This window comes from Hemitrygon akajei, chromosome 31 (assembly GCF_048418815.1).
Source record: "Hemitrygon akajei chromosome 31, sHemAka1.3, whole genome shotgun sequence".
In the NCBI taxonomy this organism is placed as follows: Eukaryota; Metazoa; Chordata; class Chondrichthyes; order Myliobatiformes; family Dasyatidae; genus Hemitrygon; species Hemitrygon akajei.
The window spans coordinates 30576281-30588717 of NC_133154.1; the positions used below are offsets into that span (position 1 = coordinate 30576281).

A 12437-nucleotide genomic window follows, 5' to 3' on the forward strand; every position below is an offset into this window, starting at 1 on the left:
CAGTCTTTTGAAATCTTGCACATACAATAGTGTGATTTTAATCCATAGTCTTCTCAGCCTTTGACGCATCACACTGTAATTGTTACTCGTTCATCAAGTGAATTTGGAAAGTATTACTAGCCTGATCACACTGGGTGTATCATCTGGCCATAAGAATTTGCTGCTGCTGTTACCCTGGTGGCGGAGTCAGCTTGTTTCTTGTCTGTAGCTAATTATTCCCATTAGTATAAGCCACACATCTTATAGCAACAATTTCAGTAGACAATTAAAAAGCAGGGGAAAAAAAACATTTTATAGTTAATTCATTGTGTTCTATTGGAATTTCTGAAGAGATGGGAAGCCCGCCTTGTGTCCACTGGCTCGTACTACTCCGCAGTAATGAGAGTCGGTGTGAATCATTCTGGTAGCAGGTAATTGTTCAGGCAAAATGTTTGGCTGCTCGAGCAGACCAGGAGGAGGGTAGTTCAGCTGCCCCAGCTCTTGTTTGAGGTGCACACACAGCACATCCACTAAATTTCTTTCCCAGTATCACATCGGGAGGAAAATCTGTCAACAAAGAAGGATGATGCGTGGGCTTCCTACAGGTGGTATTTTACAATGGTCAGAATGATCATTTAAAGTAAACCAGGTAGTCTATAGTACTAGTTGCAGTGGGGGTGGAAGCTTTTATCAGAACTGCCTTGGCGCTCAAGGTATCATCAATCCCAATGGCCAGGCTGTCCACAAACTGAAATATATCCCTTGCGGACAACCCTATCCTTTACGTCCACCGACTGTCCCATTTCCATGAGGTTGCAACTTATTTACAATAATAGTTAATACGACGGGCATCCCTGCTTCTAGAGTTAATATTTTTTAAATATATTATGCACACACTCTACAAAGTCAGTAACATCATTGTCTTTTGTATGACAATATATCAAGTTATTCTGTGAGGGCATCAGTTTCTTAGAACTTCTACTAGGTCAGTTCAGGTCTCTTTAAATCAATCTATCACTCGTACTTTCTGCACTCCTCCACCTCCCGTTTCCCGTAATGCTATTGGGAGCCTCCAGCTGTGGCAGGGCACTGGCTAATGCCAGCCTCATGAGTACTGAGGCTTTGTTGTAACCATGCCTATGGGAAGAAGCCAAAGTAGAAACTATTATCCTTTGTCTGTTCTTTCTTTGTATTTTCATTCTTTAACTTTTCAAAGTTCAAAGTAAAATTTATGATCAGAGTACATACAAGTCACCACATATGACCCTGAGATTCTTTTACTGCAGGCATAACTAACAAAACAGTAACTGTAAACTGCAGGAGCTGCTAACTGTGAACAAATGGGACTGGCGTCCTGTCGCACTCACCTCAATTGTAAGCAAATGCTTTGCGAGGCTGGTGAAAGACTACATCTGCAGTATGCTACTGCCAAAACTGAACCCCCTATAATTCGCCTACTGAAGGAACCGGTCTACCCATGATGCCATAGCCACAGCACTACACACAGTCCTCACCTGGAGGAGAGGGATGCATATGTTGGAATGCTGTTCCTGGACCACAGTTCAGCATTCCACACCATAATTCCCTCCAGGCATGACAGGAAGCTTAGAGACCTCGGTCTGCACCCCGCCTGGATCCTGGACTGAGTATAAAAGGCAGCAATTCCAGGCAGTTTGTTTGGAGCTTTAACCAGCAACTAATTGGTGTTTGGGATTGATTAGGAAGAACAAATTAAAAGAAGGCAGGAGCAATCGTTGGAGTGGACAGATTTTGAGGCTTTAGCTCTTTGAGGCTTCAATCAGAGAAGGCAAAACAGAGAAGCTCCAGGTAGAGGTTTTTTCCCCTCCCTTCTTTCCGTTTGCTCAGTTAGGACAGGAGAGATGTCAGCCAGGATATTTGAATGTTCCTCTTGCAGGATGTGGGAAGGCAGGGAGACCTCCTGTGTCCCTGACGGCTACAACTGCGAGAAGTGCATCCAGCTGCAGCTTCTAACAATCCGCGTTAAGGAGTTGGAGCTGGAAATGGATAAAGTCCGGATCGTTCGGGAGGCTGAAGGGATGATGGGCAGGGCATATAGAGAGTTAGTTACACCCAAGGTGCAGGTCACTGGAAACTGGGTGACAGTCAGGAAGGGGAAAGGGGTTAAAGAGCCAGTGCAGACTACCCCTGTGGGCATTCCTCCTCAACAACACTTTAGGTAGTGTTCGGGGTGATGTAGCAAAGTCACAGCGGTAGGGTCTTGCTCTGTGACTCGGAAGGTAAAGGGGAAGAGGAGAGCAGTGGTGATAGAGGATTTGTCATTTAGGGGAACATAAAGGAGATTCTGTGGGCGAGGACAAGTTTCCCAGATGGTATGTTGCCTCCCGGGTGGGAAGGTCCACGACATCTCAGATCAGGTCTCAAGTGGAGGGTGACCATCCAGAGGTCATGGTCCAAGTAGGTACCAATGACATGGGTAGAACAAGTGACAAGGTTCTATATAGGGAGTTAGGTGCTAAGTTAAAGGGCAGGACCTCCATTGTTGTGATCTCAGGATCACTACCTGTGCCACTTGCTAATGAGGCCAGTACGAGGAAGATTATACAGTTTAATATGTAGCTAAGGAGTTTGTGTAGGAGGGAGGGCATAATAGTTTTGGATCACTTAGCTCTCTTCCATGGAAGGTGAGACCTGAACTGGAGAGGCACTAATTTCTAGTGGGAAGGTTTGTTAATGCTGCACGGTGGGGTTTAAACTAGTGTTTCAGGGGGACGGGAACCAGAGTGCCAGAACAGTTAGTGGAGAGGTGGTGGAGACAGATGTTGGTAAGGCCTCAGACAAAGTCAGGAATCAAAAGGTTGAGCCTGGTGGAACTGGCGCCCTGAGCTGCTTCTATTTCGATGCCAGAAGTATCGTAGGAAAGGTGGATGAGCTCTGGGCATGGATCAACACCAGGAATTATGACATTGTAACCGTTAGTGAGACGGTTGCAGGAGGGGCAGGACTGGCAGCTCAGTATTCCGGGCTTCTGGTGTCTTAGATGTGACAGAGTAGGAAGGTGGTGGTACCAGCCAGGGAAGATGCCATGACAGTGCTCTGTTAGGGCAGGCTGGAGAACACGTCTAGTGAGGCGTTTAGGATGGAACTGAGAATTAAGAAACTGGATTTGCTATTAGGGAATGAGACAGGGCAGGTGACAGAAGTTTGTGTAGGGGAACAATTTGCATCTAGTGACCGCAATGCAATTTGTTTCAAAGTAAATATGCAAAAAGATAGGTCAGGTGCTTGGGTTGAGATTCTAAGTTGGAGAAAGGCCAATGTTGATGGTAACAGAGATGATCTGGCAGGTGTGGGTTGGGACAGGCAAAGGTGTATTTGGTAAGTGGGAGTACAATGTATGTATGTGCTTGTCAGAATAAAAAGGTAAAGGTGACAAGTGGAGGGAGCCTCGATTTTCAAGAGATATTGAGGCTCTGGCTAAGAGAAAATAGGAGGTACAGGCAGGTAGGAACAAATGAGGTGCTTATGGAGTACGAGTAATGTGAGAGAATATTTAAGGATGGCTAAAAGAAGGTATGAAGCTACCCTAGCAGATAAATGGTGAATCCTAAGGGATTCTACAGATATGTTAAGAACAAAAGGATTGCAAAGGATAAAATTGGCCCTTTAGAAGACCAGAATGGTAATACAAGCACGGAGCCAAAACAGATGCGGGAGATCTTAAATTTTTTTTTTTTACTCGGGAGATGGACAGAGAGTCTATAGAACTGAGGTAAAATGGTATCAACTTCATGGACTCTGCACAGATTGCAACGGACGAGGTGTTTGCTATCCTGAGGCAAATCCGGGTGGATAAATCCCCAAGGCTTGACAAGGCGTCCCCTTTGACCCTACAGGAGGCGAGTACAGAAATTGCAGGGGATAGCAAAGATATTTAAATCATACTTAGTGACAGGAGAAGTACCAGAGGATTGGAGGAAGTCCAGTGTTGTTCCACTGTTTTTTTTAAAAGAAAGGCTGTAAACATAAACCAGGAAATTATAGGCCGGTGATTCTGACATCAGTTGTGGGAAAGACATTGGAAGGTAATTGACAGGACAAGATGCATAAGCATTTGGGCAGACATGGAGACTGATTAAGGATAGTCAGCTTGGCTTTGTGAGTGGTAGATCATGTCTAACCAATCTTATAGAGTTTTTCGAGGAAGTTACCAGGAAAGTGGATGAAGGCAAGGCAGTGGATGTTATCTACATGGACTTTAGTAAGGAATTTGACAAGGTTCCACATGGGAGGTTGGTCATGAGGTTTCAATCGCTCGACATTCAGAATGAGGTAGTAAATTGGATTAGACATTGTGGGAGAAGCTATAGAGTAGTAATAGATGGTTGTTTCTCTGACTGGAGGCCAGTGACTAGTGGAGTGCCACAGTTATCAGTGCTGGGCCCATTGTTGTTTGACATCTGTATCAATGATCTGGATGATAATGTGGTTAACTGGATTAGTGAATTTGCAGATGACACCAAGATTGGGTTGTCGTGGGCAGTGAGGAAGGCTATGATGGCTTGCAGAGGGATCTGGGGCCCCTGGAAAAATGGGCAGAAAAATGCCAAATGGAATTTAATGCAGACAAGCGGGAGATTTTGCATTTTGGTAGGATCAGCAGGGGTAGATCAGGTAGGGCCCTGAGCAGTGTGGTAGAACAAAGGGATCTAGTAATACAGGTCCATCATTTGTTGAAAGTGGCGTCACATGTAGACAGGGTCATAAAGAAAGCTCTTGCCACATTGGCATTCATAAATCAATGAGTACTGGAGATAGGATGTTATGTTGAAGTCGTATAAGATGCTAGTGAGGCCTAATTTGGAGTACGTGTGCAGTTTTGGTCACCTACCTATGGGAAAGGTGTAAACAAGGTTGAAAGAGTACAGAGAAAATTTGCAGGGATGTTACTAAACCTGAGATATAAGTGAAGATTGAATAGGTTAGGACTGTATTCCTTAGAATGTAGAAGATTGAGAGGAGATTTGATTGAGGTAAACAAAATTATGAGGGGTACAGATAGGGTAAGTGCAAGCAGGCTGTTTCCACTGAGGTTGGGTGGTATGACAACCAGAGGTCATGGGTTAAGGGTGAAAGGTGAAAAGTTTAAAGGGAACACAAAGGGTAACTTTTTCATTCAGAGGGTCCTGCGAGTATTGGACGAGCTGCCAACACAAGTGGTGCATGCAAGCTTGATCTCAACGTTTAAGAGAAGTTTGGAAAGGTACATGGTTGGTAGGGGTATGGAAGGCTGTGGTCTTGGTGCAGGCTGATGGGAGTAGACAGCTTAAATGGTTTCGGCAAGGTATAGATGGGCCGATGGGCCTGTTTCTCTGCTGTACTTCTCTAAGACTATTATGTTAAACCGTACAAATGATAACAGACTTCAAAACAGGAAGTGGCACTGATAATGTTAACCTCCTATCTCTCTCTCCTCATGAACTAACTGCTGAGTATCTCTAGCATTCATTTTGATTGTGTTTACAGTTAGATGGATTCCTGTGCACTTCAAGTTGTGCTGAAGTAGCTAAATTTTAATGTTTTCCATAATTGATTGTCAAGTTAATAATCTCTCCAGACCAATGGCAAACACAGGGTCACATTCTTTATACCTCCCAGTGGCTACTTTCAGAATCAGGGATCTAAATCTTGGAACAAGACACTAACCAAGAAATGGATGTGCCAAGTGGAATCAACAAAAAGTGGAGGAAATTTCCAAAGATCAAAGCAAAAAATTCCAGTGTTCAAAGCAAAAAGTGTTGGGGTTTTCAAGTGGGTTCAAGAGTCTGACAGTGATAGGGAAAAACCTAGAGCTGTTGGTCTTCAGGAGATCCAGAGAGTCCTATTGCTGAGATAGGGTTAGTTCAAAAACGGAATGGTTGACGAGGAATCACTGTTCCTGAAACTGGTAGAATGGGATGGGACTTCAAGCTTCTCTACCTCCTGCCCAAGAAGATGGCACGGCCTGGATGGTGAGGATCTTTGATTATGGATGTTGCCTTTTTGGGCCAGCATGTCCTGCAGATACTGCTGATGATGTGGAGGAATGTACCTGTGATGTATTGGGCTCTTGCGTGCTGTTCCAAGCAAGCTCATCACCAAACAGCAGACCCTGGGATTTCATGCATCCTTCCACCAATGATACCTTAACATTCTGACCAACAGACCGGTATCGACACCTCCACCATGAACATTCTAAACTCTGGGGCTCTACAAGGCTCCGTCCTCAGCCCCCTACTCTACTCTCTGTATACTCATGATTGCCTGGCCAGATTCTGCTCCATCTACAAGCTTACAAATGATAGCACTGTAGTGGGCCGCATTTCAAATAACGATGAGTCGGAGTACAGTCGGCCCTCCTTATCCGCGAATTCCGCATGCGTGAATTCAACCAACTGCGAATCATGGGAACCCGGAAGTGCTCTTCCAGCACTTGTTGTTCGAGCATGTACAGACTTTTTTTCTGGTTATTATTCCCTAAACAATGCAGTATAACAACTATTTTACATAGCATTTACATTGTATTAGGTATTATAAGTAATCCAGAGATGATTTAAAGTATACGGGAGGATGTGCGTGGGTTATCGTGGATCGGGATTGAAAAAAATCGGAAGTTCTCTTACTCAGTAAGTCGGAACAGGTACATCCGGTATTATTTAGCGTCAGTTAGTCAAACGTTTGCCTTAGTATATAGTATATATTTTACCTTTCTATTCATATAAAACACTTAAGAACCGTTTCAGCGCCGGGCTCGGGAACTTCTTCCCAAGTTCGATCCAATGACAGATCGCTCCCGATTGCACTTTCCACCGTGCCGGGTTGATGTGAGGATCAAAAACCCAAAACCCAATAATTAAACCACTGCGTTGCTTAGTAATAATTGTAGCTTTCATCGGGGCAGGGCCTTTCTCACTTTATCCATTAAAATTGTTTTGATCGTTGACCGACTGTAGCCTAACGCTTTTCCAATGACTGATGGCGTTTCACCTCTTTCCAATCGCTTTATTATTTCCACTTTATTTTCAATCGCGATCGAGATTATTTTCGAGAACAGAAATACTGCAGATTTAGATCTCTGCCGCTGGGTCCTAATGTCCACCGCACTGAGACAGGTTGAACAAGGGACTTAACCATCCGCGAAATTTGGTATCCACGAGGGGCCCCGGAACCAATCCCTCACTGATGAGGAGGGCCGACTGTACAAGAAGGAGGTAGAGAGGTTATTGAGATTGTGTCTTGACAACAACCTTTCCCTCAATGTCAGTAAAACAAGAGTTGATCATTGACCAGGAAGGGGCCAATGCACGTGCTCCTGTATACATAAATGGTGTTGAGGTTGAGAGTTTCAAGTTCCTCCCTGTCCTGGTCCAACCAAGTTGATGTCATGGCCAAGAAATCTCACCAACACCTGTAGGCTGAAGAGATTCAGAATGTCCCATTGACTCCTACCATTTTTTATCAATGCACCATAGAAAGCATTTTGTCTGGATGCACGATGGCTTGGTATAACAACTGCTCTGTGTGCGACCAAAGGAAACTACAAAGAGCCGTGGACGCAACTCAGCACATTGCAGGAACCAGCCTCCCCTCCATGGAGTCTGTTTATACGTCTCGCTGCCTCAGTAAAACAGCCAGCGTAATCGAAGACTCCACTCACCCCAGATGTTCTTTGTCCTCCCTATGCCCGTTGGGCAGAAGATACAAAAGCTTGAAAGCTTTCCAGGTTCAAGGACAGCTTCTGTCCCAATAATATCATACTCTCGCACGGGCCTTTGATAGAATAAGATGGACTCTTAGCCTCACAATCTACCTCGCAATGGTCTTGTACTTTATCATTTATCTGCACCTCACTTTTATACTTCATTCTGCACTGTTAGTTTTTTTACTTTATTGTAGCTCAAGGCTCTGTGTAATGATCTGACATGTATAAACAGTATGCAGAACAAGTTTTTCCACTGTGTCTCAGAACGTGTGAAAATCATAAACCAGAAACTAAACACCAAAAAAAAATGTAGCGGCAGGCAGTGCTGAGACGCTGGGGTGGGGTGATGATTCCTGCCATGTGCTGAGCTGTTTCTACAGCTCTGTTTAACTCTGTTTTCTTGCGGCCAGGTGCAGAGCAGTTGCTGTACGAAGCCATAATGCATTTGGACAGGATGCTTTCGATGGGGCATCAGTAGACATTGAGGGTCAAAGGGGGCATCCAAAGGAAGCAGAGGCATTGGTGGACTTTCTTGGCCATATGTCAATGTGATTGGACGGGGCCTGATTATTCATGATGTTCACAGCTCAGCTTGAAGCTGCCAACTTTCACAACTTCAGCACCACTGACGTACACAGGAGTGTGTACAACCTCCCACCCTTCCCTCAACCTTCCTGAAGTCAACGACCAGCTCTTCTGCTGACATTGAGGGAAGTGGTGTTGTCATGATACCATGTCACTGGGCTCTCTACCTCCTTCCTGAACTCTGACTCATTGTTATCTTCAATATGGTCCACTACAGTGGTTTCATCTGCTATACAACCTTGTGTGTGTAGGGAGTAGTGTCAAGGGCAGAGGATGTAGTCTTGTGGGGTAATAATCATGGAGCAAAGGGAGAGGGATTGAGGCCTGAAGGGAGAGAGGAATGAAAGGGAGGAGTTTTGGGAGTGTGTCCCGGCAGATCTTCTCTATTCCACTCCCTTGCTCCCCTTCTCTGCCCACTTTTCCTTGCCCTTCCACTTCCCTCCCCTCGACCATGTTAATCCTTTCCTTCCCCGTTCATGACCATTAATCTCTCCCTCCCTCACTCTCCGTGACCATTTACTTTTCCCCCTCCTCATTCCCTTTCTCCCTCATTCTCCCCTCTCCCCATTCCTTCTACTCCTCTGCCTATTTCCTCCCTCACTCTCTTCATGACCATTGACCCTTCCATTGCTGGCGAGTTAACCCCTTCCTCTGTTAACTCCCCCTCCCCAATTAACTCCCCCAGTGAATGTTAACCCTTTCCTTTGTGTGTTATCCTCTCCACCTCTGTGACCATTAACCCCTTCCTCTCCCCTGTGAATATTAAATCCTTCCCCTTTGAAATAACCCCTCTTCTACTGTATGTTAACTCCTCTGTCTATTAACCCCCCATCTGACATTAGTTGACACCTCCCCGCTGTGACCATGAACCCCCCTCCCCCTCTGATTGAGTTAACCCCTCTTTCTCTGTGACCACTAACCCCTCCCCATGACTGAGTTAAGCCCTCTCCCTCTGTGAGTGCTAACCACTTGCTTTCAATCCCCCAGACCACACCATTCCTGGGATGGACAGCGCCATTTTCTGCAGCGAGAAGTATGGTGGAGGTGGGGCCCGCCACTATATCCGCGACCTGGAAGGGAGGTTGCTGAGAAAGCAGGAGAAAACGGGCCGAGTGGCCAACTCCTTGGCAAGAGGGATCTCGGTGAGTGGTGGGAAAGGAGGGCGCTGCCCGACACCAACGGATGGGGGTGATTAGGGATGAGCAACAAATGCTGGCAAATTACCCATCTTCTCGAGGGGATGATGAAGGATGTGTGATAAATGCTGACAAGTCCCCCACCTCAGGGGGTGAGTAGGGATGGGCAGTAATTACTGGCAAGTCCCCCACCTCAGGGGGTGAGTAGGGATGGGCAGTAATTACTGGCAAGTCCCCCACCTCAGGGGGTGAGTAGGGATGTGGGCGATAATTACTGGCAAGTCCCCCACCTCAGGGGGTGAGTAGGGATGAACAGTAATTACTGGCAAGTCCCCCACCTCAGGGGGTGAGTAGGGATGTGGGCGATAATTACTGGCAAGTCCCCCACCTCAGGGGGTGAGTAGGGATGAACAGTAATTACTGGCAAGTCCCCCACCTCAGGGGGTGAGTAGGGATGTGGGCAATAATTACTGGCAAGTCCCCCACCTCAGGGGGTGAGTAGGGATGGGCAATAATTACTGGCAAGTCCCCCACCTCAGGGGGTGAGTAGGGATGTGGGCAATAATTACTGGCAAGTCCCCCACCTCAGGGGGTGAGTAGGGATGGGCAGTAATTACTGGCAAGTCCCCCACCTCAGGGGGTGAGTAGGGATGAACAGTAATTACTGGCAAGTCCCCCACCTCAGGGGGTGAGTAGGGATGGGCGATAATTACTGGCAAGTCCCCCACCTCAGGGGGTGAGTAGGGATGGGCAATAATTACTGGCAAGTCCCCCACCTCAGGGGGTGAGTAGGGATGAACAGTAATTACTGGCAAGTCCCCCACCTCAGGGGGTGAGTAGGGATGGGCAGTAATTACTGGCAAGTCCCCCACCTCAGGGGGTGAGTAGGGATGGGCACTAATTACTGGCAAGTCCCCCACCTCAGGGGGTGAGTAGGGATGGGCACTAATTACTGGCAAGTCCCCCACCTCAGAGGGTGAGTCGGGATGGGCAGTAATTACTGGCAAGTCCCCCACCTCAGGGGGTGAGTAGGGATGGGCACTAATTACTGGCAAGTCCCCCACCTCAGAGGGTGAGTCGGGATGGGCAGTAATTACTGGCAAGTCCCCCACCTCAGGGGGTGAGTAGGGATGGGCACTAATTACTGGCAAGTCCCCCACCTCAGGGGGTGAGTAGGGATGGGCAGTAATTACTGGCAAGTCCCCCACCTCAGGGGGTGAGTAGGGATGGGCAGTAATTACTGGCAAGTCCCCCACCTCAGGGGGTGAGTAGGGATGGGCAGTAATTACTGGCAAGTCCCCCACCTCAGGGGGTGAGTAGGGATGGGCAGTAATTACTGGCAAGTCCCCCACCTCAGGGGGTGAGTAGGGATGTGGGCAATAATTACTGGCAAGTCCCCCACCTCAGGGGGTGAGTAGGGATGGGCAGTAATTACTGGCAAGTCCCCCACCTCAGGGGGTGAGTAGGGATGTGGGCAATAATTACTGGCAAGTCCCCCACCTCAGGGGGTGAGTAGGGATGGGCAGTAATTACTGGCAAGTCCCCCACCTCAGGGGGTGAGTAGGGATGGGCAGTAATTACTGGCAAGTCCCCCACCTCAGAGGGTGAGTCGGGATGGGCAGTAATTACTGGCAAGTCCCCCACCTCAGGGGGTGAGTAGGGATGGGCAGTAATTACTGGCAAGTCCCCCACCTCAGGGGGTGAGTAGGGATGGGCAGTAATTACTGGCAAGTCCCCCACCTCAGGGGGTGAGTAGGGATGGGCAATAATTACTGGCAAGTCCCCCACCTCAGGGGGTGAGTAGGGATGTGGGCAGTAATTACTGGCAAGTCCCCCACCTCAGGGGGTGAGTAGGGATGGGCAGTAATTACTGGCAAGTCCCCCACCTCAGAGGGTGAGTAGGGATGGTCAGTAATTACTGGCAAGTCCCCCACCTCAGGGGGTGAGTAGGGATGGGCAATAATTACTGGCAAGTCCCCCACCTCAGGGGGTGAGTAGGGATGGGCAGTAATTACTGGCAAGTCCCCCACCTCAGAGGGTGAGTAGGGATGGTCAGTAATTACTGGCAAGTCCCCCACCTCAGAGGGTGAGTAGGGATGGGCAGTAATTACTGGCAAGTCCCCCACCTCAGGGGGTGAGTAGGGATGGGCAATAATTACTGGCAAGTCCCCCACCTCAGGGGGTGAGTAGGGATGTGGGCAGTAATTACTGGCAAGTCCCCCACCTCAGGGGGTGAGTAGGGATGGGCAGTAATTACTGGCAAGTCCCCCACCTCAGAGGGTGAGTCGGGATGGGCAGTAATTACTGGCAAGTCCCCCACCTCAGGGGGTGAGTAGGGATGGGCAGTAATTACTGGCAAGTCCCCCACCTCAGGGGGTGAGTAGGGATGGTCAGTAATTACTGGCAAGTCCCCCACCTTGGGGTGAGTAGGGATGGGCAGTAATTACTGGCAAATCCCCCACCTCAGGGGGTGAGTAGGGATGGGCAGTAATTACTGACGTCCCCCACCTCAGGGGGTGAGTAGGGATGGGCAGTAATTACTGGCAAGTCCCCCACCTCAGGGGGTGAGTAGGGATGGGCAGTAATTACTGGCAAGTCCCCCACCTCAGGGGGTGAGTAGGGATGGGCAGTAATTACTGACGTCCCCCACCTCAGGGGGTGAGTAGGGATGGGCAGTAATTACTGGCAAGTCCCCCACCTCAGGGGGTGAGTAGGGATGGGCAGTAATTACTGGCAAGTCCCCCACCTCAGGGGGTGAGTAGGGATGGGCAGTAATTACTGGCAAGTCCCCCACCTCAGGGGGTGAGTAGGGATGGGCAGTAATTACTGGCAAGTCCCCCACCTCAGGGGGTGAGTAGGGATGGGCAGTAATTACTGACGTCCCCCACCTCAGGGGGTGAGTAGGGATGGGCAGTAATTACTGGCAAGTCCCCCACCTCAGGGGGTGAGTAGGGATGGGCAGTAATTACTGGCAAGTCCCCCACCTCAGGGGGTGAGTAGGGATGGGCAGTAATTAC

General features: G+C 48.2%; 1 protein-coding gene across 3 annotated transcripts in view; it reads left to right on the forward strand.

Moving 5' to 3' along the window:
* The window catches only part of rusf1 (RUS family member 1), a 54656-nt gene that overhangs the window by 2288 nt on the left and 39931 nt on the right, over positions 1 to 12437 (forward strand). For all 3 annotated transcript variants that reach the window (XM_073033417.1, XM_073033414.1, XM_073033415.1), the window contains exon 2: positions 9272 to 9426. In XM_073033417.1, the coding sequence (XP_072889518.1) occupies positions 9272 to 9426 (155 nt within the window). The remainder of the gene's footprint in view (positions 1 to 9271; positions 9427 to 12437) is intronic.